Here is a 27607-nt window from a genome sequence, read left to right on the forward strand (position 1 = left end):
CGCTCAGCCTGCTCGCATCCGACTCTCAGGCGCTCGGACTGCCCGCATCCGACTCTCACGCGCTCAGCCTGCTCGCATCCGACTCTCACGCGCTCAGCCTGCTCGCATCCGACTCTCAGGCGCAAGGCCTGCCCGCATCCGACTCTCACGCGCTCAGCCTGCTCGCATCCGACTCTCACGCGCTCAGCCTGCTCGCATCCGACTCTCAGGCGCTCGGCCTGCCCGCATCCGACTCTCACGCGCTCAGCCTGCTCGCATCCGACTCTCAGGCGCTCGGACTGCCCGCATCCGACTCTCAGGCGCTCGGACTGCCCGCATCCGACTCTCAGGCGCTCAGCCTGCTCGCATCCGACTCTCAGGCGCTCAGCCTGCTCAAATCCGACTCTCAGGCGCGCAGCCTGCGCACATCCGACTCTCAGGCGCTCGGCCTGCTCGCATCCGACTCTCAGGCGCTCGGACTGCCCGCATCCGACTCTCACGCGCTCAGCCTGCTCGCATCCGACTCTCAGGCGCTCAGCCTGCTCAAATCCGACTCTCAGGCACGCAGCCTGCCCGCATCCGACTCTCAGGCACGCAGCCTGCTCGCATCCGACTCTCAGGCGCGCAGCCTGCCCGCATCCGACTCTCAGGCACGCAGCCTGCTCACATCCGACTCTCAGGCATGCAGCCTTCTCGCATCCGACTCTCAGGCGCTCGGCCTGCTCACATCCGACCCTCACGCACGCGGCCTGCTCGCATCCGACTCTCAGGCGCTCGGACTGCCCGCATCCGACTCTCAGGCGCTCGGCCTGCTCGCATCCGACTCTCAGGCGCTCGGCCTGCTCACAATACGACTCTCAGGCACGCAGCCTGCTCTCATCCGACTCTCAGGCGCTCGGCCTGCTCGCATCCGACTCTCACGCACGCGGCCTGCTCACTTCCGACTCTCAGGCGCTCAGCCTGCTCACATCCGACTCTCAGGCCATCGGACTGCCCGCATCCGACTCTCAGGCGCTCGGCCTGCTCGCATCCGACTCTCAGGCGCTTGGCCTGCTCTCATCCGACTCTCAGGCGCTCAACCTGCTTGCATCCGACTCTCAGGTGCTCGGCCCGCTCGCATCCGACTCTCAGGCGCTCGGCCCGCTCGCATCCGACTCTCAGGCGCTCGGCCTGCTCGCATTCGACTCTCAGGCACGCAGCCTGCTCGCATCCGACTCTCACGCACGCGGCCACCTCGCATCCGACTCTCAGGCGCTCGGACTGCCCGCATCCGACACTCAGGCGCTCGGACTGCCAGCATCCGACACTCAGGCGCTCAGCCAGCTCGCATCCGACTCTCACGCACTCAGCCTGCTCGCATCCGACTCTCAGGCGCACGGCCTGCCCGCATCCGACTCTCAGGCACTCAGCCAGCTCGCATCCGACTCTCAGGCGCTCGGCCTGCTCGCATCCGACTCTCACGCACTCAGCCTGCTCGCATCCGACTCTCAGGCGCACGGCCTGCCCGCATCCGACTCTCAGGCACTCAGCCAGCTCGCATCCGACTCTCAGGCGCTCGGCCTGCTCGCATCCGACTCTCACGCACTCAGCCTGCTCGCATCCGACTCTCAGGCGCTCGGCCTGCTCGCATCCGACTCTCACGCGCTCAGCCTGCTCGCATCCGACTCTCACGCGCTCAGCCTGCTCGCATCCGACTCTCAGGCGCAAGGCCTGCACGCATCCGACTCTCAGGCACTCAGCCTGCCCGCATCCGACTCTCAGGCGCTCGGCCTGCTCGCATCCGACTCTCACGCACTCAGCCTGCTCGCATCTGACTCTCACACGCTCAGCCTGCTCGCATCCGACTCTCACGCACTCAGCCTGCTCGCATCCGACTCTCATGCGCTCAGCCTGCTCGCATCCGACTCTCAGGCGCTCGGACTGCCCGCATCCGACTCTCAGGCGCTCGGCCTGCTCGCATCCGACTCTCAGGCACGCAGCCTGCTCGCATCCGACTCTCACGCACTCAGCCTGCCCGCATCCGACTCTCAGGCGCTCGGCCTGCTCACATCCGACTCTCAGGCGCGCAGCCTGCCCGCATCCGACTTTCAGGCACGCAGCCTGCTCTCATCCGACTCTCAGGCGCGCAGCCTGCTCACATGCGACTCTCAGGCGCTCGGCCTGCTCGCATCCGACTCTCAGGCGCGCAGCCTGCCCGCATCCGACTCTCAGGCGCGCAGCCTGCCCGCATCCGACTCTCAGGCACGCAGCCTGCTCACATCCGACTCTCACGCGCTCGGCCTGCTCGCATCCGACTCTCAGGCGCGCAGCCTGCTCTCATCCGACTCTCAGGCGCGCAGCCTGCTCACATCCGACTCTCACGCGCTCAGCCTGCCCGCATCCGACTCTCAGGCACGCAGCCTGCTCGCATCCGACTCTCAGGCGCGCAGCCTGCTCACATCCGACTCTAAGGCGCTCGGCCTGCTCGCATCCGACTCTCAGGCGCGCAGCCTGCTCGCATCCGACTCTCAGGCGCACGGCCTGCTCACATCCGACTCTCAGGCGCTCGGCCTGCTCGCATCCGACTCTCACGCACGCGGCCTGCTCGCATCCGACTCTCAGGCACGCAGCCTGCTCGCATCCGACTCTCACGCACGCGGCCTGCTCGCATCCGACTCTCAGGCGCTCGGACTGCCCGCATCCGACTCTCAGGCGCTCAACCTGCTCGCATCCGACTCTCACGCACTCAGCCTGCTCGCATCCGACTCTCAGGCGCTCAGCCAGCTCGCATCCGACTCTCACGCACTCAGCCTGCTCGCATCCGACTCTCAGGCGCTCGGACTGCCCGCATCCGACTCTCAGGCGCTCAGCCAGCTCGCATCCGACTCTCACGCACTCAGCCTGCTCGCATCCGACTCTCAGGCGCTCGGCCTGCTCGCATCCGACTCTCAGGCGCAAGGCCTGCTCCCATCCGACTCTCAGGCGCTCGGCCTGCCCGCATCCGACTCTCACGCGCTCAGCCTGCTCGCATCCGACTCTCAGGCGCTCGGACTGCCCGCATCCGACTCTCAGGCGCTCGGCCTGCTCGCATCCGACTCTCAGGCATGCAGCCTGCTCTCATCCGACTCTCAGGCGCGCAGCCTGCTCGCATCCGACTCTCAGGCGCTCGGACTGCCCGCATCCGACTCTCAGGCGCTCGGCCTGCTCGCATCCGACTCTCAGGCATGCAGCCTGCTCTCATCCGACTCTCAGGCGCGCAGCCTGCTCACATCCGACTCTCAGGCACGCAGCCTGCTCGCATCCGACTCTCAGGCGCTCGGCCTGCTCGCATCCGACTCTCAGGCGCTCGGCCTGCTCGCATCCGACTCTCAGGCGCTCAACCTGCTCGCATCCGACTCTCACGCACGCGGCCTGCTCACATCCTACTCTCAGGCATGCAGCCTGCTCGCATCCGACTCTCAGGCGATCGGACTGCTCACATCCGACTCTCAGACGCTCGGCCTGCCCGCATCCGACTCTCACGCGCTCAGCCTGCTCGCATCCGACTCTCAGGCGCTCGGACTGCCCGCATCCGACTCTCACGCGCTCAGCCTGCTCGCATCCGACTCTCACGCGCTCAGCCTGCTCGCATCCGACTCTCAGGCGCTCGGACTGCCCGCATCCGACTCTCACGCGCTCAGCCTGCTCGCATCCGACTCTCAGGCGCTCAGCCTGCTCACATCCGACTCTCAGGCGCTCGGCCTGCTCGCATCCGACTCTCACGCACGCGGCCTGCTCACATCCGACTCTCAGGCACGCAGCCTGCTCGCATCCGACTCTCAGGCGCTCGGACTGCTCACATCCGACTCTCAGGCACGCAGCCTGCTCGCATCCGACTCTCAGGCGCTCAACCTGCTCGCATCCGACTCTCACGCACGCAGCCTGCTCTCATCCGACTCTCAGGCGCTCGGACTGCTCTCATCCGACTCTCAGGCGCGCAGCCTGCTCGCATCCGACTCTCACGCACGCGGCCTGCTCGCATCCGACTCTCAGGCGCTTGGACTGCCCGCATCCGACTCTCAGGCGCTCGGCCTGCTCGCATCCGACTCTCAGTCGCTCGGCCTGCTCGCATCCTACTCTTAGGCGCTCGGCCTGCTCGCATCCGACTCTCAGGCACTCAGCCTGCTCGCATCCAACTCTCAGGCGCTCGGCCTGCTCGCATCCGACTCTCAGGCACTCAGCCTGCTCGCATCCGACTCTCAGGCGCTCGGACTGCTCACATCCGACTCTCAGGCACTCGGCCTGCTCACATCCGACTCTCACGCACGCAGCCTGCTCACATCCGACTCTCACGCACTCAGCCTGCTCGCATCCGACTCTCAGGTGTGCAGCCTGCTCGCATCCGACTCTCAGGCGCTCGGCCTGCTCCCATCCGACTCTCAGGTGTGCAGCCTGCTCACCTCCAACTCTCAGGTGGTCAGCCTGCGCGCATCCGACTCTCAGGTGCTCGGCCTGCTCGCATCCGACTCTCAGGTGTGCAGCCTGCTCAGCACCAGCTCTCAGGCGCTCGGCCTCCTCGCCTCCACCTCTCACGCATTCAGCCTCCTCGCCTCCACCTCTCACGCATTCAGCCTCCTGGCCTCCACCTCTCACGCATTCAGCCTCCTCGCCTCCACCTCTCAGGCGCTCAGCCAGCTCGCATCCAACTCTCAGGCGCTCAGCCTGCGCTCAGCCAACTCTCATGCACTCAGCTCATCTTCCATGCCAGGCAATCCAGCATCTTTTTCCCTCTCCAGGTTTCCCAGTGGTGCCCACTGCCATGCCATTTCCTGCTGTGTGTTACTGAGGCTGGGATAGCATGCTGCAAGCTGTTCCTGCCTCATTGCCACCAGAAGGATCGAATGCCAAGCACTTGGGATTGGAAGCAGCATTGGAACCACTGCTGGCAAAGTGTTAACGGATTTGTTACTCATTGCTGCCACACAGCACCAGCAGGCACCCCAAGGGCTTCACAGGCAGCAGCACCAACAGATGTGTTCACCTGGTCCCAGAACCCCTGCAGGGTCAGGTGGGAAGGGACCTCTGGAGCTGCCCCAGGCCAAGCCCTGCTCCAGCAGGGCCCCCCCAGCAGCTTGCCCAGCAGCACAGTGCCCAGGGGGGGTTGGAAGCTCTCCACCCCAGCAGACTCCACAACCTCTCTGGGCAGCCTGCTCCAGGCCTCCAGCAGCCTCCCCCCAAACCACTTTCTCCTCCTGCTCAGCTGCCACCTCCTGGCTTCCAGGCTCTGCCCCTTGGCCTGGCCCTGGGCACCACTCAGCAGAGCCTGGCCCCAGCCTCTTGCCCCCCACAGCTCCTTCAGCTCTTGCTGAGCACTGAGCAGCTCCCCTTGTACTCACTGAAGTTGTCTTCTGTAATTTCCTTCCTGTTGGTTGTGGTGATAACAAAGGCTTCCTCATCAGTTATGCCAAAGGTCTACAAAAGGCAGAGGTCACCCAGTCAGAGTGAAGTACTCCAGAAAGCTCATGGCAAGGAGGTTGGACAGAATGGGCTGGCTTGGAAGGGGCCTCTAAAAGTCATCTCTGTGGAGTGTATGAAACCTCAGATCAGCCAAAGCTCTACCAGAGCTCTTCGGTTTCTCACCTGCTTCAAATCTGCTCCAGTGAGCAACAAGAGTGTTCAGAACCATCCTATGAGTAAACCCCCTTGAGGGCTGAGGAAAAACAGCCTGCCTGTCCCAGTGCAATAATCATGCTTCAGAGGGTGTCCCAGGTTTAGCTGCACCCTTGAGACATTAAACCAAATCCTTCTGAAGGCTGGACACACATCAAAGTCTTGGCTCTTTGGCTGGGAAGGTGTTCCTGCAGCTCTGGACCTTGTCCTGCTTTCTCCATATGTCCTACCCCTGCCATCCCACACTCATCTTTCTCCAGACAACCACTATCTGCCTCTTTTCCTGCCCCTCTGGGTCTTTAAAACTCAAGTGCAAGTCAGCTCTGGTCTCCTTTAACCCCTCCAGTCCTGTGGTCACCACTCCAACAGGAGCCTTCTGCACTTCCAGCTGGACTCTTCCCAGAAGCTCTTGGGCCAGCCTGTCCTCACTGTTTCCCACACCTCCTGCTCTCCATCCCTGCCACTCTAGAGTCTCATCTTTACAACACTGCTGCAGGTCTCCCCAGAAGGCTTCTTTCAGTGGCCTCTTCCCTAGCTGTGACCTTGTCCATACCTCACAGCTGCCAAGCTTCTCACGGTCCCAGTGGAGATGACAACAAGAGATGGATGTCCAGAGCCCACAGCAGCTCTTGCTTTTGGACTTGTTTAACCCAGACCACCCCAGCTGAACCTCCCCCCTCACACCACATGGCAAACCTGGGCAGGAGGAACCCAGCCACAAACTACCCAGAGAAAGGAGCATCACTCAAGTGTGGCCTCCAGCAGGCAAAGGCCTTCCTGTGCCACTGGAGGCTGCAGGCTGGCACAGCCTGGCTGCAGAACTTTACACAGGTCTTTGCCCTCCACCTATCATTGAAGCTTCCCTCTTTTCCCTGCCTCCCAGAAGCTCTCCAAGCCCTAGCAAGGGTCTAGGGCTGACTTCAAGGCAGCCAGAAGTTAGAAGCTGGCAGAGGCAGCCTCCTCCTGCTCCTTGCCCCTACTCTATGAAGAGCCTCAACCAAGCTGCAGAGCTGCTCAGGTGTCTGGCAGCAAGCAGGTCCCTTCTGCTCCACTCCAAAAGGATGCCCTCAGGAGATAAGCTGCTGGGCAAGCTGCTGGACCAGGGCTGGACCTGCTGAGTGCAGATAAGCTCTCCCTGGTGCCCATGCCAGAAGAGGCCACAGCCCCTGTAGGCTTTGGTCAGCTCAGAAGAGTTCTCACTGGGCTGGCTATGTGACCTGGCTGACTCCCCTGCCCTCCAATTCACTGAAGCCCACACCAGGCAGCACTGAGGTGGCTGCACAGCTGTCCCACCACGTGGACATGGTCTCCAGGAAGAGGAGATGCTCATCCCTGAGTGAAAGTGACCCTCCTGGGTAGTTAACCTGAGCAGCTGCTGCTGGTGAGCAGTGTTTGGTCAGAGGTCTCGCTTCTCACCCAGGCCCTCTCGAGCAGGAGGCATCCTGGTGCCCGTGGCTGACCTGATACCAGGGTCAGGGCTTGCCCAGACTCACACTGTGCCCTTCTCCAGCTAAGTGCTGAAGGAAGATGCACTCAGTCCTTGACCTCAGGAAGATGCACACCACCACCCAGCACCACAGCACCAGTCTGCTGGTTATCCTTTTGCAGGCTGTCTGGCTGGAGAAGCTTTGCATGTCACCCAGCCCTTGAGGGGCTCAGCACAATGGCTGCACTCAGGAGTGTCCCTGCACAGAGGATGCATGCTGGGAGGAGCGATGCCACAACAGCCAAGCAGAAAGGTTTTCCTCTGGGGGAATCCAGACACCAGCTCCAAGCCAACCCACACCTAGGAGAAAAGACCAGCCCTCTTCTCCAGGAGGGGAGAAGGGGACAGAAAGGGACCTGGGGGGGAGTGGGGGACAGCAGCTGAACAGGAGCCAGCAGTGTGCCCAGGGGGCCAGGAAGGCCAAGGGCATCCTGGCCTGCAGCAGGCAGAGTGTGGCCAGCAGGAGCAGGGAAGTCCTTCTGCCCTGTGCTCAGCACTGCTCAGGCCACCCCTTGAGTCCTGTGTCCAGCTCTGGGCTCCTCAGGTCAGGAAAGAGGTTGAGCTGCTGGAAGGTGTCCAGAGAAGGGCAACAAAGCTGGGGAGGGGTCTGGAGCACAGCCCTGGGAGGAGAGGCTGAGGGAGCTGGGGTTGCTTAGCCTGCAGAAGAGGAGGCTCAGGGGAGACCTTGCTCTCTGCAACTCCCTGCAGGGAGGTTGGAGCCAGGTGGGGGTTGGGCTCTGCTCCCAGGCCCTCAGCAGCAGAACAAGAGGCCACAGTCTCAAGCTGTGCCAGGGGAGGTTCAGGCTGGAGGTGAGGAGAAAGTTCTTCCCAGCCATAGAGATTGGCCCTGGGGATGTGCTGCCCAGGGAGGTGGTGGAGTCCCCATCCCTGGAGGTGTTCAAGAGGGAATTGGATGTGGCACTTGGTGCCAGGGTTGAGTTGCTCAAATGGTGCTGGGTGACAGCTTGGATTTGATGACATCTTGAGGTCTTTTCCAACCTTATTGGTTCTATGCTTCTTTGAGCCCTAAGCTATCAGCACCACATGCCCATGCAAAGGCCAGAGTGGCCCAAAGACAAAGAGTTACCTGCACACAAGAGAGACAAAAAGCCACCTGAGAAGTCTAGGCCACAGCACTGAGCCAAAGGCTGCCCAGCCTGGGCCAGCCAGCACAGCTGGTGACCAGAAGCCAGCCCTGGAGGTGCAGGGAGTGTGCCACCAGAACTAACAGCCTGCCACAGTGTGGCATCCAGCCCAGCCAGCACCTGCAGAGCCAACACAGCCCTCCTGAGGAGCACCTCAGCTGGAGCAGCTGAGCATGGAGCAGCCTGGCAAGGAGGTCTTCAGTGCTGTCCTGCCCCAAAGCTTCTCTGCACACCTCAGCTCCTCAGGGGGACAAACCCAACACAGCTTCACTGCTCCAGCAGCTCCTCTGCAGGAACTTGGTCAGGAATCCTCTGCTGAGCCTGGGTGACAGCCTGGTCACTGCTAGCCAGCAGCACCTCAGCAGCAGTGCTCCACTCTGAGGAGGAAGCCTTGTGGGACAGCTCCTCCTGAGATGGTCACTCAGCTTCCATCCCAGGAGGAAATCAGGGACTGGGTAGGGTGGGAAGGGACCTTCCAAGGCCATTGAGTCCAACCCCTGCAGCCAGAGCAGGCTGCTCACAGCCCCAGCCAGCCTGCCCTGCAGTGCTGCCAGCCATGGGGCAGCTCCCAGCTCTCTGGGCAGCCTGGGCCAGGCTCCCCCCACCCTCAGGGGCAAACATTTCTCCCTTCTCTCCACTTTTAGGCCCTGAGGAAAAGTCTGTCCCCAGCCTTCTGCTCAGCCTCAAGAAAACCACCAGAAGGGCTCCTGGAGCCTTTTGCTCTCTGGGCTGAACAGTCCCAGTTCCCTGAGCCTGGCCTCACAGCAGAGCACCCTCACAGTCCTTGGAACTGCATTCTTATACCTCACCCTCAGATCACTGTGCTGGCCTCCCCTGGACCAGCTCCAAGAGCTCACAGTATCACCAAGGTTGGAAGAGACCCCAGGGATCATCAGGTCCAACCTGTCACCAGACCCTGGCACCAAGTGCCACATCCAATCCCCTCTTAAACACCTCCAGGGCTGGGGACTCCACCACCTCCCTGGGCAGCACATCCCCAGGGCCAATCTCTATGGCTGGGAAGAACTTTCTCCTCACCTCCAGCCTGAACCTCCCCTGGCACAGCTTGAGACTGTAGCCTCTTGTTCTGCTGCTGGGTGCCTGGGAGCAGAGCCCAACCCCCAGCTGGCTCCAACCTCCCTGCAGGGAGTTGCAGAGAGCAAGAAGGTCTCCCCTGAGCCTCCTCTTCTGCAGGCTAAGCAACCCCAGCTCCCTCAGCCTCTCCTCCCAGGGCTGTGCTCCAGACCCCTCCCCAGCTTTGTTGCCCTTCTCTGGACACCTTCCAGCAGCTCAACCTCTTTCCTGACCTGAGGAGCCCAGAGCTGGACACAGGACTCAAGGGGTGGCCTGAGCAGTGCTGAGCACAGGGCAGAATGACCTCCCTGCTCCTGCTGGCCACACTCTTCCTGATGCAGGCCAGGATGCCCTTGGCCTTTATGGCTGCCTGGGCACACTGCAGGCTCATGTTCAGCCTACCATCAACCAGCACCCCCAGGTCCCTCTCTGCCTGGCTGCTCTCAGCCACTCTGCCCCCAGCCTGTAGCTCTGCCTGGGGTTGCTGTGGCCAAAGTGCAGCCCCTGGCACTTGGCTGTGTTCAATCTCCTGCCCTTGGCCTCTGCCCCTCTGTCCAGGTCCCTCTGCAGAGCCTCTCTTCCCTCCAGCAGATCAACTCCTGCCCCCAGCTTGGTGTCATCTGCAAACTTACTGCTGATGGATTCAACGCCCTCCTCCATATCATCAATGAAGATGTTAAAGAGCATGGGGCCCAGCACTGATCCCTGGGGCACACCACTGGTGCCTGGCTGCCAGCTGGCTGTGGCACCATTCACCACCACTCTCTGGGCCATGGGCTCAGAGAATGGCTGGGGGAGCAGCTCTGAAAGACCTGGAGCTGCATTCCTGACGGCACAGCTGTGGCTCACTGGCTTGGCAGAGCTGCAGCATGGTTACACTCAATGATCCCAAAGGCCTTGTATGACCAAAATGATTCCCTGGCTCCCAGTCTACCTCAGAGGTCTTGCCCAGCCAAAATGATTCCATAGCAGGCTGGGAGCTGGCAGCCAACAGCCAGGTGAACCACAACTCATCTGGGGTTCCCACAGCACCTTCAAGCCTTGGAGAGCCTCTCAAAGCCATTTTCCTAGGGCTTCACAGGGGTGCCAGGGGTCAAGCAGCCTCCAAGAGGAGCTCCTGGTGCCAGGACACGAAGCTGGAACTCCAGCTGGGGGTTAACAGGGGAACCTCTTCCATCTGACTGGCACCCAAGAGGAAAGCTCTGTGACAGTGGCTCGGCAGAAGGCTGCCAACAACCCAAGCGGTCTGGCAGGAGCTGTACTGGGACCCGACACAGGCAAGCGCAGGGGCAAGGTCAGGCGGTGCCAGCGAACCCCTCTCGCCGCCCCGAGCCACGGGAAAGCGGCGCCGCAGGAGCTGCAGGGCTGGAGCCGCTCTGCCGGGGCCACCACCTTGGACAGCACAGCCCCGGGACGTGGGCAGCCTCCGCCCGCTCGGCTGCGGGGCCGCCGCCGGGGCCGCTCCGCTCTCAGCCCGGGGAGCACCGCGGGGAGCTGCGGGGCCGCCGCCGCCGGGGCCGCTCCGTCCTCAGCCCGGGGAGCACCGCGGGGAGCTGCGGGGCCGCTCCGTCCTCAGCCCGGGGAACACCGCGGGGAGCTGCGGGGCCGCTCCGCTCTCAGCCCGGGGAACACCGCGGGGAGCTGCGGGGCCGCCGCCGCCGGGGCCGCTCCGTCCTCAGCCCGGGGAACACCGCGGGGAGCTGCGGGGCCGCCGCCGGGGCCGCTCCGTCCTCAGCCCGGGGAACACCGCGGGGAGCTGCGGGGCCGCCGCCGGGGCCGCTCCGTCCTCAGCCCGGGGAACACCGCGGGGAGCTGCGGGGCCGCCGCCGGGGCCGCTCCGTCCTCAGCCCGGGGAACACCGCGGGGAGCTGCGGGGCCGCTCCGCTCTCAGCCCGGGGAGCACCGCGGGGAGCTGCGGGGCCGCCGCCGCCGGGGCCGCTCCGTCCTCAGCCCGGGGAACACCGCGGGGAGCTGCGGGGCCGCTCCGTCCTCAGCCCGGGGAACACCGCGGGGAGCTGCGGGGCCGCCGCCGCCGGGGCCGCTCCGTCCTCAGCCCGGGGAACACCGCGGGGAGCTGCGGGGCCGCCGCCGGGGCCGCTCCGTCCTCAGCCCGGGGAGCACCGCGGGGAGCTGCGGGGCCGCCGCCGCCGGGGCCGCTCCGTCCTCAGCCCGGGGAGCACCGCGGGGAGCTGCGGGGCCGCCGCCGGGGCCGCTCCGTCCTCAGCCCGGGGAGCACCGCGGGGAGCTGCGGGGCCGCTCCGCTCTCAGCCCGGGGAACACCGCGGGGAGCTGCGGGGCCGCCGCCGGGGCCGCTCCGTCCTCAGCCCGGGGAGCACCGCGGGGAGCTGCGGGGCCGCCGCCGGGGCCGCTCCGTCCTCAGCCCGGGGAGCACCGCGGGGAGCTGCGGGGCCGCTCCGCTCTCAGCCCGGGGAGCACCGCGGGGAGCTGCGGGGCCGCTCCGCTCTCAGCCCGGGGAGCACCGCGGGGAGCTGCGGGGCCGCTCCGCTCTCAGCCCGGGGAACACCGCGGGGAGCTGCGGGGCCGCTGCTCCCCCCCGGGCGGCCAGCAGGGGCTGCTCGGTTCTGAGCCCGGGAAAGGGAGACCCCGCGGGGAGCCGCCGGGCCTGCTGCTGCCTTCCTGCCCGCCGCCAGGGGCTGCCGCGGCTGCAGCGCCCCGGCCGCTCTCGGCGCGGCGGCTCCGGTGAGCAGCGGGAAGGGACCGGCGCAGCTTCCTCCCGAGGCCCGGACGGCAGCTGTCCCGGGTGGGAGCGGCCCGAGGAGCGGGGCTAGGCTGGGCAGGAGGAGGAGAAGGATGGAGGAGGCCGCAGGGCCCCCGGGACCGGCCCCCTCGCACCTCCCCTCGCACGTGGGGCACGGCGGCAAGTGCCGCCCCCCCCCAACATCACGGAACCGGGAGGAACGAGCGACGGAGCCGGCTGAGCGCCGCCAGCCCCCGGGGCCGCCCGCTCCCCGCACCCAGCGCGCCCCGCCGCCGCCCGGTACCTGGCAGACGGCGCTGCGGAAGGCGCGGTAGTTGTCCGTGCCGTAGCTCAGCACTTTCTCCTCCCGATCCGCCTGCTCCCGCCGCCGATCGAAGAGGAAAACCGTGCGGTCCCCGTTCCCGCAGGGCGTCAGCAGCGCCGGCCGGCGACCCCCGCGGCTGCTGCCGCCGCCGTCGCCTCCCTCCCCTCCGCCTCCCGCCGCCGCCGCGTCCGCTGCCATGTTGGGGAGCCAAGGAGACGCCAAACCGTCCCGCAGCGATGGCGGCGGCGGCGGCAACCGGCGGCACCGCGGCCCGCCCCGCGAGCGCCCCCGCCCGGCGCCTGCGGGGGCCCGCAGCCGGCGCCCCGCGGCGGGAGGAGCCGGGCCGGGGGGCCCGGAAGCGGCGGGGCGAGGGCGGGAAGGGAAGCGGCGCGGCCCCGGGAGGTTAACGGCCGCTGAGCCTCGGCCCCGGCGCGCTGCGCCTCAGGCCTGAGCGGGGGAAGCCTCCGCTGGAGCCTCTGCGCCGAGCACAGCCCGGCACAGGGAGCGCAGGCTGCGGGTCCCTGCGTGTGATGCCCCAAGACGTGCGGAACACAGAACCAGCCAGGCTGGAACAGACCTCAGAGCTCACCCAGCCCAACCTCTCCCCCAGCACCAGCTGAGCAACTCAACCATGGCACCAAGGGCCTCAGCCAGGCTCTTCCTAAACACCTCCAGGGCTGGGGACTCCACCACCTCCCTGGGCAGCACATCCCCAGGGCCAATCTCTATGGCTGGCAAGAACTTTCTCCTCACCTCCAGCCTGAACCTCCCCCCTGAACCTCCCCTGGCACAGCTTGAGACTGTGGCCTCTTGTTCTGGTGCTGGGGGCCTGGGAGCAGAGCCCAACCCCCAGCTGGCTCCAAGCTCCCTGCAGGGAGCAAGAAGGTCTCCCCTGAGCCTCCTCTTCTGCAGGCTAAGCAACCCCAGCTCCCTCAGCCTCTCCTCCCAGGGCTGTGCCCCAGACCCCTCCCCAGCTTTGTTGCCCTTCTCTGGACACCTTCCAGCAGCTCAACCTCTTTCCTGACCTGAGGAGCCCAGAGCTGGACACAGGACTCAAGGGGTGGCCTGAGCAGTGCTGAGCCCAGGGCACAAGGACTTCCCTGCTCCTGCTGGCCACACTCTGCCTGCTGCAGGCCAGGATGCCCTTGGCCTTCCTGGCCCCCTGGGCACACTGCTAGCTCCTGTTCAGCTGCTGTCCCCCACTCCCCCCAGGTCCCTCTCTGCCTGGCTGCTCTCAGCCACTCTGCCCCCAGCCTGTAGCCCTGCCTGGGGTTGCTGTGGCCAAAGTGCAGCCCCTGGCACTTGGCTGTGTTCAGTCTCCTGCCTTTGGCCTCTGCCCCTCTGCAGAGCTCTCCTCCCCTCTCACAGCTCAGCTCCTGCCCCCAGCTTGCTGTCAGCTGCACATTTCCTGCTGCTGGACTCCATCCCCTCCTCCAGATCATCAATGAAGATATTGACCAGGCTGGGGCCCAGCACTGCTCCCTGGGGCACCCCACTGGTGCCTGGCTGCCAGCTGGCTGTGGCACCATTCACCACCACTCTCTGGGCTCAGCCTCCAGCCAGTTCCTCACCCAGCTCAGAGAGCTGCTGCCCAAGCCAGGGGCTGCCAGCTTGGCCAGGAGCTTGCTGTGGGGGATGGTGGCAAAGGCCTTGCTGCAGTCCAGGCAGACTCCATCCACAGCCTGCCCCACAGCCACCAGGCAGTGCCCTGGGCATGGAAGGAGCTCAGGTTGGTCAGGCAGGACCTGCCCTTCCTAACTCCATGCTGGTTTGGCCTGAGCCCTTGGCCGTGCTGCTCCCCTGGACTTGTAGGACATGCCCTGCCCTACCCCCCAGGGAAGAGCTAGTGTCCCACCCCTGCCCCTACCCCCTCCCTTCCCATTGCCCTGCCCCCAGAGTCTAGCTGAGGTCAGCCAAGAGGAATCTAAGAGCTGATCTACATGGGCCCTGCTGCTCTCAAGGTGCCCCAGGGGAGGCTGAGGTTGGATAGAAGAAACTTCTTCCCTGAAAGGGAGGTGAAGGCCTGGTCCAGGCTGCCCAGGGAGGTGAAGGGTGAAAGCGAGGGAAGAGTGACCACAGAGGGGGGGAGGACAGCAAAGGAGCAGGGCTGGGTGGGAAGATGAACACCAGAGGTGCCCCAGGTGCACCAATGACTCAGAGGCCCTCTCCCTCCTTCAGAAGGCTAAGAGCAATCTTTATTCATTGACACTTCTAAAAGACAGTTCTAGAGCTACTTTTCCTCTCACACCACCCCAGCTGTGGGCAGGACAGGAGTGGCTGCTGCTGACAGCCACCCCAGGAAAAGCCAAGGCAGGGTGGGGGTTGGGGAAACAGAAGTCAGGGCCTGCTAAGGCCCTGCAGACAGAGCAGGGCACAAGGGAGCTGCCCATCCAAAGGCCAGAAAGGTCGAGCGAGGAAGGAACACCAGGGAGTGCACAGCTCCAGCTGCAGGCAGGAGGAGCTGGCAGGCAGCCCAGGGACAGGGCCCTGGAAGCAGCCCCTGGTTCAATGGAGCACAGTGAGGTGTGGGGCTGGGCTAGCTGGGGGGGGAACAACTCTGCTGTGGGTGAGAGATGGGGAAAGGAAAAAGGGCTCCTGAGGAGCAGGTGGGGTAAGGCTGGAAGAGAGAAGAGAGCTTGGAGAGGACAGGGAGAGGCTGTGCTCAGCATCAGGCTGGCAGAGTGGTGGAGCACAAAGGCCCAGAGGGGGCAGCTGGAGCAGTGGCAGCAGCTCAGGAGCTGGGGCCCCCTCCAGCCTTCAGCCCTTCAGCCTTCTTCCTGTAGGTGTCGAGGATCTGGCGCAGGGGGCAGAGGAGGTCCTCGGCCATGAGCTCCTCGTAGGCGCTGTCGGTCAGGGCGCTCTGCTCGCTCAGGTATTTCTGGGGCAGGGGCACAGGGAGGTGAGCAGAGCAGCCCTGCTCTGCTCTGCCAGGAGCAGGGGCAGCCCAGCAGCAGGGAGGTGCAGCCCCAACCCACAGCAGCTGGCCTGGGAAGCTCTCCAGGGGAGCCTCCCCTGCAGCTCACCTCAATGAGCACCATGTGAGTAGCAACTGCATCGAGGAGGTGCTCCAGCCTGTCCCCCCTTCTCCTGCTCTCCTCTGTTCTGGTCTGCAGGAGAACTTGGTACCTGCAAAGGCAGCCAGAGGGCCCCATCAGGCTCTGGCCTGGCCGGGGAGCTCTGAGAGCAGTAACATGGACCAGGGCAGACTTGCCCACAGGTACCCAGCTCAGGAGGACCATGTCTGCTAGGTGGTGAGCAAGCAAGGCCCCCAGAGAGCTGGGACTGGCTTTCCAGGCTGCAAAGGGCAGGCTCAGATGTCAGGACACAAACTCCTTTCCTTGCCCTGGGTATGAAGCCCCCCCAGGAAAGCAGAGCTCCTGCTGGGGCAGAGCCATCTTGTAGCTGAAGGCTCAGTGTGGAGCAGAAATATCTGCCAGACAGTGGTGACAGGCCTGGAGGGGGACACTGGGGCTCCCCCCAGCACACAGTGGTGACAGGGAGGTCTGGAGGGGGACACTGGGGCTCCCCCCAGCACACAGTGGTGACAGAGAGGCCTGGAGGGGGACACTGGGGCTCCCCTCAGCACACAGTGGTGACAGAGAGGCCTGGAGGGGGACACTGGGGCTCCCCCCAGCACACAGTGGTGACAGGGAGGTCTGGAGGGGGACACTGGGGCTCCCCCCAGCACACAGTGGTGACAGGGAGGCCTGGAGGGGGACACTGGGGCTCCCCCCAGCACACAGTAGTGACAGAGAGGTCTGGAGGGGGACACTGGGGCTCCCCCCAGCACACAGTGGTGACAGAGAGGCCTGGAGGTGGCCACTGGGGCTCCCCCCAGCACACAGGGTCCCAACTGAGCTGCCCAGGCAGCTTGGATGCAGCCCTTACTGCCGCTGGAGGTCCTGCAGCTCCTTCATGGCCTCGTCCAGGCCCTCGTTGACTCCGCTCTCCAGCAGCCTCTTGTGCTTCTCCAGCAGCTCCAGCTTCTCTGCCCACTTCTGCTCCTCCTCTTCTGCCTCCTGCAGACAGCAGAGGGAGAAGGCCAAGCCTGCATCAGTCAGGAGCTGCAGGGTGGCAGCACAGCAAGCAGGAGGGGACTGAAGCAGAGGACAGGGAGAGCCTGAGCCCATGAGCCTGGAGACTGCCCCAGGCAGCTCACGTGTGCAGCCCTGCTCCCAGTGTGGCTGCAGGGGACTGGCTAGCCAGCTTCTCTCCTTGCTGGCCACTGACACTCATGAAGGTAGCACAGCTGCCTCCTCTCCCAGCTGCTGGAGCTGCTTGCTAAGCCACCACAGGTGGTTCCCATTTCCTCTCCTTGCAGCTTCTCCTCTCCAATTCTTCAGCCCAGGGGACACAGCCCCCCAGGGGAGCCTGAGGGCTTTTGTTCTCCTGACCACCACCCCAAGGCTGAAGCTGCAGGGATTGTGTCATCTCCAGCCCAGCCCTGCACCCTTCCTTGGTTTCTCTGAAGGGTCCCAAGGCTGCTGAGGTGACCCCCAAAGGGAGGAGAGCTGCACAAGCAGTCACTGACCCAGCCCACAGCTCAGAGAGCCTGGAAAACCCTTCCTAGGCTCAAAGCTGCAGCTGGGCAAGGAAGCTGCTTGTGCCCTGTGTGCAGAGGAGCAGGAGGTGGGAGTCCCCACCTCTGCCAGGACAGCAATACTGAGCTCAAATGAAGCTTTTGCCAGCAGCCAAGTGCCCACTGTGGGCACTCCCTGACAGCAGCCTACACCACCCTTGGCATGCTGCAGGCTCCTGGCTGCCATCTGAGCTCTCAGCCGGTGAGCTCCGTGGCCACAGCCTGTGGGAACCACACAACAGCAGCCAGGTGTTGCCTGAGCTCCCCTGAGGAGAGCAGCACAACAGAAGGGACAGCCCAGGGTGGGTGGAACAACAGGAGCTGCCTGCAGCCACCAGAGCAGCTGGCAGCAGGACAGGGACTCTGGCTGGGAAAGGGTCACAAAATCATGGAAGCATTTGGTGTGGAAAGGACCTGGGGGATCATTCAGTCCAAGCAGGATCTGCCCCTGCCAGGGCTGGGGCTGCCCCCTGGCCCTCAGCACCACAGCTCTGCCTTTGGGGAACACCTCCAGGGATGGGGTTTCAGCCTCCTCCCTGGGCAGCCTGGGCCAGGCCTGGAGAAGCCTTTCAGTGTAGAAGCTTCCTCTGAGGTCCAGTCTAAACCTCCCCTAGGGCAGCTTGAGGCCATTTCCTCTCCTATGCCTTGCTCCTTGGGAGCAGAGAACCAGCCAGGAAGTTCTACCTTCATCTTCTGGTGGTAAAGCTCATCCAGCTTCTCAGCCTCTTCCTTCAGTGCTTTCACACTGTTGTTCTTTTCTGCCACCATGGCATTCAGCTGCAACAAAAGCACAGCAGGGTCACCCACAACCCAGCATGGGGGGCTGGAAGGGACCCCTGGAGCTGCCCCAGCCCAAGCCCTGCTCCAGCAGGGCCCCCCCAGCAGCTTGCCCAGCAGCACAGTGCCCAGGGGGGGTTGGAAGCTCTCCACCCCAGCAGACTCCACAACCTCTCTGGGCAGCCTGCTCCAGGCCTCCAGCAGCCTCCCCCCAAACTACTTTCTCCTGCTGCTCAGCTGCCACCTCCTGGCTTCCAGGCTCTGCCCCTTGGCCTGGCCCTGGGCACCACTCAGCAGAGCCTGGCCCCAGCCTCTTGCCCCCCACAGCTCCTTCAGCTCTTGCTGAGCATTGCTCAGCTGCCCTCTGGGGCTGCTCTCCTGCAGGCTGCACAGCCCCAGGGCTCTCAGCCTTTGCTGCTGCCAGAGCTGCTCCAGGCCCCTCAGCAGCTCTGCAGCCTGCCCTGGGCTCTCTCCAGCAGTTCTCTGTCCCTGTGAGCCTGGGGAGCTCAGCTCTGGCCCCAGCACTGCAGCTGTGGCCTCAGCAGGGCAGAGCAGAGGGCAGGAGGCACAAAGGTCTCCAACTCTCACTCCCCTCCTTAGGTTCCACCATCCTGGGACTTGATGGGGTGCTTGGTGCCATGGGTTAGTTGTTTGGGTGGGTTGGATGGGTTGGACACTGTGATCTTGAAGGTCTCTTCCAACCTGGTTTATTCTATGTATTCTACCTAGCTGCTCACAGCTTCCCTTCCCTCTCCCACTCCAAGCCTCACCACCCCAGCCCACTCCCAGGGCCTGCAGCCCAGCCCAGGACCCCAGAGCAGCCAGCAGAGCCCCCTCTGGTGCCCCAGCCCTGGCTGTGCCCAGCCCCCAGACCTGCTCCAGAGCCTCCTCGAGAGCCATCTTCCGCTGCGCCGTGTCCCGGATGTCCTCCTCGGTCTGGTTCATGATGTCCATCAGGGGCCCCTGGGACGGTCAGGAGGGCAGCCTGAGCTCAGCCCTGCACTCCAGCCCCTGCCCCCAGGCAGAGCAGCCCCCCCCCAGCCCCAGCCCTGCTCACCTTGATCTCCCTGCAGCGGCTGAGGAAGGCGGCGCCGTCCTCGGGGCTGAAGTGCAGCGTCAGGTCGTAGCCCTTGGAGTGCTCGGCGCTGGCAGGGATCAGCTTCAGCTTCCTGGCCAGCTTGTGGTACTCTGCCAGCTGCAGCTCCAGCTGCTCAGCCAGGGCATGGGGCAGAGACAGCACAGAGGGGTTGGACAGAGGCAGCCTCTCAGCTGCTGTCTGCCAGCCTGACTCCACAGCACCCAGGAAGCTTTTGCATCCCGCCCCTTGAGGACAACATCCTCCCCTTCTGCTCGAGGGGCCCTCACAACCTCCTCCCAGAGCCTGCACAGAGAGACTGGAGCCCAGAGCTGGCTGGTGCTGATGGCTTAGGGCTCATAGAAGCATAGAACCAGTAAGGTTGGAAAAGACCTCAAGATGTCATCAAATCCAAGCTGTCACCCAGCACCATTTGAGCAACTCAACCCTGGCACCAAGGGCCACATCCAATTCCTTCTTGAACACCCCCAGGGCTGGGGACTCCACCACCTCCCTGGGCAGCACATCCCCAGGGCCAATCTCTATGGCTGGCAAGAACTTTCTCCTCACCTCCAGCCTGAACCTCCCCTGGCACAGCTTGAGACTGTGGCCTCTTGTTCTGGTGCTGGGGGCCTGGGAGCACAGCCCAACCCCTACCTGGCTCCAACCTCCCTTCATGGAGCTGGAGAGAGCAAGGAGGTCTCCCCTGAGCCTCCTCTTCCCCAGGCCACCCTCAGAGGACCTCTGTGTGGTGCCAACACCAGGGCAGAGCAGAGCCCCCAGCATTACCCCAGAGAGATTCTGTTCACTGCAGCCCAGGAGGTGCTGGCTGCCCCCTCCCTGGGGGTGTCCCGGGCCGGGCTGGGCCGGTGGGCGGTGTCCCTGGGCAGGGCAGGGGGCGGGACCGGCCGAGCTCGGCTCCAGCCCTGGCGTCCGGCGGCGCCGGCACCTACCGCCTCCTTGCCCCGGGCGTACTTCATCTCCTCGTTCCACAGCTGCTGCTCCTCGGCCTCCAGCTCCTTGCTGAGCTTGCTGATGGTCTGCTGCAGCTCGTTCTTCTCGCGGTGGATCCTCTCGATGTCGGCCACCGAGTAGCGCTGGTTGTCCAGGACGTGCTGCAGCCGCGCGTTCTCCTGCCGCAGCGCCTCCGCCTCCAGCTCTGGGGGCACAGAGGGGCTGGGGGCGCGGCCTGGGCCTGGCCTGGGGGCTGCCGGGAGCAGGGCGCACCCGCAGCGGCAGGCTCCCGGACCTGCCGGGCTCGGGAATCGCCTCCAGGAGCGCCCAGTCCCGCCGGGAACCTGACCCCCCCCGCGGCCGCCCAGCCGCGGCCGCCCAGCCGCGGCCCCAGGCTTCTTGAGCGCCTGCAGCACCTCCCAGGGCAGCCTGGGCCGGTCCCTGACCGCCCTTGCAGCAAAGGAACTGTCCCTCATGCCCAGCCTAACCCTGCCCTGCCACAACTTCAGGCCATTTCCTTTCCTTCTGTCGCCACATACCGAGGAGCAGAGCCTAACCCTCCCCCCTGGCTGCAGCCTCCTCTCAGGGAGCACCGAGGTCTCCCTCACAGCCTCCTCTTCTCCAGGCTGAACACCCCCAGGTCCCTCAGCTGCTCCTCCCCAGCCCTGTTCTGCAGACCCTCCCCCAGCCTTGCTGCCCTCCTCTGGCCCTCTCCAGCCTGCTCCACTGCAGTCCCCTCCTGTCTCCCCTGTCCTGCTGCTGGCCGAGGCCTCCTCACCGGCTGCCGCCACCTCCTCGTTCACCCCCGCCAGCTTCTGGTCCAGGAGGGCCACGTGGGACTCCATGTTGGCCAGATAGGCCTGGAACTTCTGCACATCTTGCTCCAGGGAGGCCTTCAGCTTCCTCAGGGCCACTCTGCGGTCCTGCCAGGGGGGGCAGAGCAACCGCTGCTGGCAGCCACCCCAGCGGCCCCCGCGGGCAGCGGCCCCCGCGGGCAGCGGCCCCCGCCGAGGCCAGGCCCTCAGCAGATGCTGGGCCCTGCGGCAGCTGAGTGGAGCAGGGCCCCAGGACCATCAGAGCAGGAGAGGCTGGGAGCAGGGCTTGTGCCATCAGCCTGGCACGGAGGAAGTTCTGCCTACGGGGCACCCAGCGTGGCACAGCGAGAGCAGCAGCATCACCTCTGCAGGTGGGCAGCTGCACAGCCCCCACCCCATTTCAGACTGGTTCCAGAAGCATCCCCCCAGCTCCTCCAACACCCCTCAGGGATGTCACTGCTCCGAGTGCCACCTCTGCTGCCCTCAGCTCTCCTCCTGCCCACACCTGGAAGCAGGGAGCAGAGCAGGGAGCCTGCGAGAGCTCCACAGCCTTTGGGTCAGGGGCAGGAGAGTCAGGACAAGGGGTGCCCCAAGGACCCTCTGACTCAATGCCAGTGGGATCCCCACACCAGCTCTGTGCAGGGCTGGAGGGCTCCTCAGCAAGGCCCTGTGCTGCAGGGGCAGTGCCCAGGCTCTGGGTGGCTTGGGGCAAGGCCAGAGGGGGCCAGGCAGAGCCCCAGCACTCACCGGCTCGCTCTCCTTCTCCTTCTCCAGCCTGGCAATCTCCTCATTCAGCCTCCTGCTCTCAGCCAGCAGCTCCTCTGTCCTGGCCTCATCCACCTTGTACAGCTCCTCTGGGAAGGAAGAGGAGGGATCACCATCACCTGGACAGCCATCCCCAGCAGCAACACCCCTGGAGCAGCAGGAGCAAGCCCATCAAACCACCCCCAGGGAGCTCCAGAGCAGGCTCCTGCCACAGCTCCTGGGAGCTGAGCTCCCTGGCTCAGAGCTGCAGCCCCTGCTTAGGCTTCCTTGGGTCAGCCAGGGACCAGCTGCAGAGGTGGAACTTCACCTGCAGAGCTCTGCAGTGCTCCTTGCAAAGCCACCCAGACCCCACCCACCACGAGGGGGGGGCACAGATCCAGCTGGCACTAGCACGTGCCCAGCTCCTCCTGCAGGCCCCACCAGCAATGCTGCAGCCAAGGAGGCTTCAGCTGAGGGACTCCAGGCCCCCAAGCCTAGCTGACTGCCCCCCTCAGCCAAAGCCCTCCCCTCCAAGGGACAACTCACTCAGCTTGGCCTCCAGCTCTGCATCCTGCTCCTCAAAGGTGTCTGCCCCCTTCATGAAGAGCTCGTAGCACTTCACAGTGTAGTCCATGAAGAGCTGAGAACAAGGCCAGAAGTTCTGTCAGAGCCTGCCAGGGCTGTGCAGGAGCTGGAGAGGCCAACCCTGCCCACACCCAAAACAGCCTCAGCAGCTGGAGCAAACTGCTGCAGAAATCAACTCCTCCTCCTCCCCCCTTGGAGGAATTATCAGCAGCTGGTGCCAGGCATTGAGAACAGACTTCAAGGACACCTCTGTCCTGCCCCTGGGCACCACTCAGCAGAGCCTGGCCCCAGCCTCCTGCCCCCCACAGCTCCTTCAGCTCTTGCTGAGCATTGCTCAGCTGCCCTCTGGGGCTGCTCTCCTGCAGGCTCTCAGCCCCAGGGCTCTCAGCCTTTGCTGCTGCCAGAGCTGCTCTGGGGCTGCTGTCCTGCAGGCTCTCAGCCCCAGGGCTCTCAGCCTTTGCTGCTCCCAGAGCTGCTCTGGGGCTGCTGTCCTGCAGGCTCTCAGCCCCAGGGCTCTCAGCCTCTGCTGCTGCCAGAGCTGCTCTGGGGCTGCTGCTCTGCAGGCTCTCAGCCCCAGGGCTCTCAACCTCTGCTGCTGCCAGAGCTGCTCTGGGGCTGCTCTCCTGCAGGCTCTCAGCCCCAGGGCTCTCAGCCTTTGCTGCTCCCAGAGCTGCTCTGGGGCTGCTCTCCTGCAGGCTCTCAGCCCCAGGGCTCTCAGCCTCTGCTGCTCCCAGAGCTGCTCTGGGGCTGCTCTCCTGCAGGCTCTCAGCCCCAGGGCTCTCAGCCTTTGCTGCTCCCAGAGCTGCTCTGGGGCTGCTCCTCTGCAGGCTCTCAGCCCCAGGGCTCTCAACCTCTGCTGCTGCCAGAGCTGCTCTGGGGCTGTTCCTCTGCAGGCTCTCAGCCTTTGCTGCTGCCAGAGCTGCTCTGGGGCTGCTCCTCTGCAGGCTCTCAGCCCCAGGGCTCTCAGCCTTTGCTGCTGCCAGAGCTGCTCTGGGGCTGCTCTCCTGCAGGCTCTCAGCCCCAGGGCTCTCAGCCTTTGCTGCTGCCAGAGCTGCTCTGGGGCTGCTCTCCTGCAGGCTCTCAGCCCCAGGGCTCTCAGCCTCTGCTGCTGCCAGAGCTGCTCTGGGGCTGCTCTCCTGCAGGCTCTCAGCCCCAGGGCTCTCAGCCTCTGCTGCTCCCAGAGCTGCTCTGGGGCTGGTGTCCTGCAGGCTCTCAGCCCCAGGGCTCTCAGCCTCTGCTGCTCCCAGAGCTGCTCTGGGGCTGGTGTCCTGCAGGCTCTCAGCCCCAGGGCTCTCAGCCTTTGCTGCTCCCAGAGCTGCTCTGGGGCTGCTGTCCTGCAGGCTCTCAGCCCCAGGGCTCTCAGCCTCTGCTGCTCCCAGAGCTGCTCTGGGGCTGCTCTCCTGCAGGCTCTCAGCCCCAGGGCTCTCAGCCTCTGCTGCTCCCAGAGCTGCTCCAGGCCCTCCCCCTGGACTCTCTCCAGCAGGTCCCTGTCTCCCTGGCACTGGGGGACCAGCCCTGGCCACCCCTGGCTGTCCCTGCTACCTTGTTGTGGGTGATGCCATCGTCTGTCTCTTCTCCCCAGCCCTGGTCCTCATCGAAGGCTGCTGCGTTCTCCCTCATGGCAGAGAAGAGCTGCAAGGACAGGTGGGGAGGGTGAGCAGCAGGAGCCCTCCCATCCCACTCCCACCTTCAGGAGCACACTTGGCTAACTGCTACTGAGCAGTCCAACCCTAGAGCCCTGCAGGAGCTGGCAGAGGCCATGAGATCAGCACAGGCTGGGCAGGGCCAGAAGGGACCTTAAAGATCCTCCAGTTCCAAGCCCCTGGGCAGGGGACACCTTCCTCTAGAGCAGGCTGCCCAGGGACCCAGCCCACCTGGCCTTGGAAGGGAGCTTCCACAGCTTCTCTGGGCAGCCTCTCCCAGTGCCTCAGCAGCCTCCCAGGGAAGAGCTCCCCTGAACTGCCCCAGTTGGATGCCTCTCAGTTGCCCTCTCCCCTTTCTCAGGTGCCAGGTGAGGTGCTGCAGAGCTGGAGGCTCACCAGCACAGAGCCCAGCAGGTACCAAGCAGGGACAGCTGCATTTGTCCTGCAACCAGGGAACTGGGCTGGAAGACACCTTGGAGGTCATGGAGTCCAACCCTTAGCCCAGCACTGCCAGGGCACCACCATCCCATGGCCCTCAGCACCACCTCTCCAGGGCTTATCCTGCAACCCCTCCAGGCATGGGGACTCCACCACTGCCCTGGGCAGGCTGGGCCAGGCCTGGACAACCCTTTGGGGGCAGAAACCTTTCTGTAAACACCAAAGCAAAACACTGAGGAGGCAGTTCAGGGCTGGGCCTTGAAGCTGCCCCCCCCTGCCCCCAGCCTGCAGTGGCTCCCCTTGGCTTGCAGCAGAGAGGCCCTACCTTGACACAGTCAATCAGCCAGACCAGGGCTGCCACGATCTGAGGCCAGGTGTGTGGCGCTCCCACCGTGTACATGGAGCTCTTGGACAGGGCAAAGGGATACCTGCAGGGCAAAGGAGGGGCACTGTCAGCTGCTGCAGTGAGCAGCCCAGCCCAGCAGCTGCTCACAGGACACCAGGCAGGGAAGGCAGCACAAACTCAGTTGCTCTTCATCCTGCACCTGGAAGGGAGAGGAGCCAAGTCCTGGCTGCATGGATCCATTCCCTTGGGAATGCCACAGCTTCCCAAGGTGGGAGGGACCCCACAAAGTCCAGCTCCCTGCTCCTCCCAGGCCTACCCAGCTCTGAGCCATCCAACTGAGAGACCAGGCTGAAAGAGTTTGGGTTAGCCTGGACAATGCTCCAGGAGATCTTCTGGTGGCTCTTCAGGGCCTCAAGGAGGGAAGTAGAAACCTGGGGGCAGGCTTTAACTCGGGGCCTGTGGTGCCAGGCCAAGGGGGGATGGTTTGGACTCCCAAAGAGAGATTGGGAGTGGAGAGAAGGGAGCAATGTTTGACCCTGAGGATAGGGAGGGCCTGGCCCAGGCTGCCCAGAGAGGTGGGAGCTGCCCCATGGCTGGCAGCACCGCAGCTCAGGCTGGCTGGGGCTCTATGTCCCTGCTGGCTGCAGGGGGTTGGGCTGGAGCAGATGGCCTTGGAAGGTCTCTTCCCACCCAACCCTCTCTGTGAGAGCTGCTGCTAAACTGACAGCTCTAAGCCAGTGCCCTTGAGCCACCCACAGCTGCCCTGCACAGTTCCCAGCTCCCCCAGCCCCAGGGGGCCCTTACCCAAGCTCTTTGAAGAGTCTGGGGATTTCCTCCTCAAACTTGGAGCCAGGCAGCTCGTAGCTGGGACAGAGGAAGCCGTAGATGAAGGTGAAGATCTTGAGGAAGTCCTTGACCGAGGGGGACTGCAGGGACTTGATGGAGATGCTGTGGCCGTAGCCGTTCTCTGCCAGGAACTGCAAGGGGTGCGGGCTGAGCGGCCGGGGCGGGGCCGGGGCGGGACCCAGGGCGGGGCCCAGGGCGGGACTCACCTCAGAGAGCCGCTTGATGCACTGCTGGATGAAGGCCTTGTCGTGGAGGGGCCTGGGGTCCTTCATCTTCTCGGTGCCGAAGACGCCGAACTGGCTGCCGCGGGAGCCCCCGGCGCCGCTGGCCCTGCGGGGGAGCGGGCACAGGCGCTGGGCCCCCGGCCGCCCCTCTGCCCCCCTCCCTGCCCCAGCCCCGCAGCAAGGGGAAGCTGTGGCGAGCAGGGGGAGGCCCAGGGCTGGGGGGGTGCTGGAGGGTTTGGGTCTCGGAGAGGAGGAGGCCAGGGCGCAGCAGGCGGCAGCCTGGCTCTGCCTCAGGCCGCGGCGCTCGCCCTGCCCCGAGGAGGAACAGCTCCACAGCAGCTCCCGACCCAGCAGGGCTGGGAGGAGGGACCACTGCAGGCCTGCAGCTGCAGCAGCTCCTGACCCAGCAGGGCTGGGAGGAGGGACCACTGCAGGCCCGCAGCTGCAGCAGCTCCTGACCCAGCAGGGCTGGGAGCGGGGACCACTGCAGGCCCGCAGCTGCAGCAGCTCCTGACCCAGCAGGGCTGGGAGCGGGGACCACTGCAGGCCCGCAGCTGCAGACACTCCGCTCCCTACCCCAGAGCCGTGCCCCAGCTCAGCTCCATACCTGGGCCCAACAGAGCTGACCTTCCTCTCGGCGGTGCTGGGGGTGGGCTTGCTCATGCTCAGCTTCCCAGACATGGCTCTGTCCTTCCTGAGGGGCAAAGAGAAGGCTTCAAGGGACGGCTGGGGACGTGCCAGAGGGAGACCAGCGGACAAAGGGGAGCTCCTTGCAGCCCTGGCACGCTTAGTGTGCAAACCGCCGCTGCTGCAAGGGGTTTCCGCCCTGCTGCTCCCGCTTGGCTGCGGCCCCTGCGCCCCCAGCCCAGCCCACCCCGGGACACCTTCTCAGCAGGGGCTGCCAAACCCCTTCCCAGCAGGAGTATCAGCACCACTTACATCTGGGGCGTCTGGAGACCCAGCTTGTTGCTGTCCTGCACCCTCAGAGCCGTGACGGACTGCCGGCCGCAGCTGCCGGCAACGGTGGAGCTCCTCCTCATGGCGACCCCGCTGGAGAGCACCCAGGAGCGAGAAGCGGCGGCGGCGGGGGGCGGCACAGGCACCTCCGGCAGGGGCAGGAGGAGCGGGAGGGCTCCGCTGTGGATCAACCACGGGGAGAGCTTCCAGAGCCCTTCGGCTCTCCTTAAGCCAAAGCGGCCGCGGGCAGAAGAAGAGCACAGCCTCTCGCAGCAACCCTGCGTTGACGACAGGGCCAGGCTCGGCCTTGGGATCTGCTCCCTTCTAACCCACAGCTGCCCTCCTCCGCGCCCGCTGCAGCCGCTCAAGGTTGCGGAGCGGCTGCGGGCGGGGACGGCAGCCACCACCCCCGCACCCGCGCTGACATCGCGTCAAACGGCCGCCCCCCCGAGCCCGGCGGGGGCAGAGCCCCCCCGCCCCGAGCCCCCCGCCCCGAGCCCGGCGGGGGCAGAGCCTCCCCGCCCCGAGCCACCCCCCCCCCCCCCCGCCCCGAGCCCGGCGGGGGCAGAGCCTCCCCGCCCCGAGCCCGGCGGGGGCCGAGCGAGGCCCCCCCGCCCCGAGCCCGGCGGGGGCCGAGCGAGGCCCTCCCCCCGAGCCCCCCCGCGGTCCCCCCCCCCAGGCCCGTCCTCACCTCCCAGCCGCCGCGCGCGGCTGCTCTTCTGCCGCCTGTTACGAGCGCTGCCGCCCCGCGCAGCTTCAAACCTCCCGCCAGACGTCACACTGCGCGACGGGGCTGACGTCATAAACCAGCGCCGAGCGGCATGGGCACCGGGTGGTGTCGTCACTTCCGCTCGGCCTCAGCCAACACCCCCTCCCCCCGGCCCACCGGAAGTGGGTAATCGTCACATCCGGTGGCAAGATGGCGGCGCCCAGAGGCGACGGAGTAACGTGGGTATGCGGGCGAGCCGCTGCCCTGCTTGAGCCCCTAGGGTCGCAGCGAGGGATGGGGGCGGAGGGCAGCCCCGTGACGGCTTCAGCCCCGCACAGCTCTGGCTGTGGCGGCTCCTCTTTTTCCTCGGCGCGGCGAGGCTTGCTCCCGTCGTCGAGCCGCGCTTCCCGCCTGCGGTCGGGGTGAGGCAGGAGCGGTCCGGTTTTGGGCATCAGCGGTCTGCTTTGCGGAGAGACCCGAGCCGCTGGGTCCCACGGCTCTGTGTTCTGCTCCTAGTGGAGTCACCCTCGTTCCTAGCCGGGCCCGTCGCTGTGCCCTACTGCCGTTTGCCCGCTAACGG

General features: G+C 65.2%; 2 protein-coding genes across 2 annotated transcripts in view; both read right to left on the bottom strand.

Annotated features, from left to right (window-relative positions):
• SMCHD1 (structural maintenance of chromosomes flexible hinge domain containing 1) overlaps nucleotides 1-12491 on the bottom strand; it is a gene marked incomplete at its 5' end in the record, with an annotated part of 79688 nt that extends 67197 nt beyond the window's left edge. Inside the window, 2 exons of the mRNA XM_054164411.1 lie at nucleotides 5334-5409; nucleotides 12315-12491. Of these exons, the coding sequence (XP_054020386.1) occupies nucleotides 5334-5409; nucleotides 12315-12491 (253 nt within the window). The remainder of the gene's footprint in view (nucleotides 1-5333; nucleotides 5410-12314) is intronic.
• Nucleotides 12492-15066: 2575 nt separating this feature from the next.
• Nucleotides 15067-26401, bottom strand: NDC80 (NDC80 kinetochore complex component). The gene is made up of 16 exons (XM_054164412.1): nucleotides 26301-26401; nucleotides 25969-26055; nucleotides 25344-25467; nucleotides 25096-25268; nucleotides 24271-24373; nucleotides 23407-23496; nucleotides 21826-21919; nucleotides 21283-21389; nucleotides 20499-20643; nucleotides 19720-19925; nucleotides 18749-18898; nucleotides 18565-18654; nucleotides 17599-17691; nucleotides 16224-16354; nucleotides 15359-15461; nucleotides 15067-15213 (listed from the first exon to the last, which is right to left on the bottom strand). Exons 1-16 carry the CDS (start codon nucleotides 26399-26401, stop codon nucleotides 15067-15069), a joined length of 1944 nt encoding a protein of 647 aa, XP_054020387.1.
• Nucleotides 26402-27607: the final 1206 nt, after the last annotated feature.

This window comes from Dryobates pubescens, chromosome 9 (assembly GCF_014839835.1).
Source record: "Dryobates pubescens isolate bDryPub1 chromosome 9, bDryPub1.pri, whole genome shotgun sequence".
Classification (NCBI taxonomy): domain Eukaryota; kingdom Metazoa; phylum Chordata; class Aves; order Piciformes; family Picidae; genus Dryobates; species Dryobates pubescens.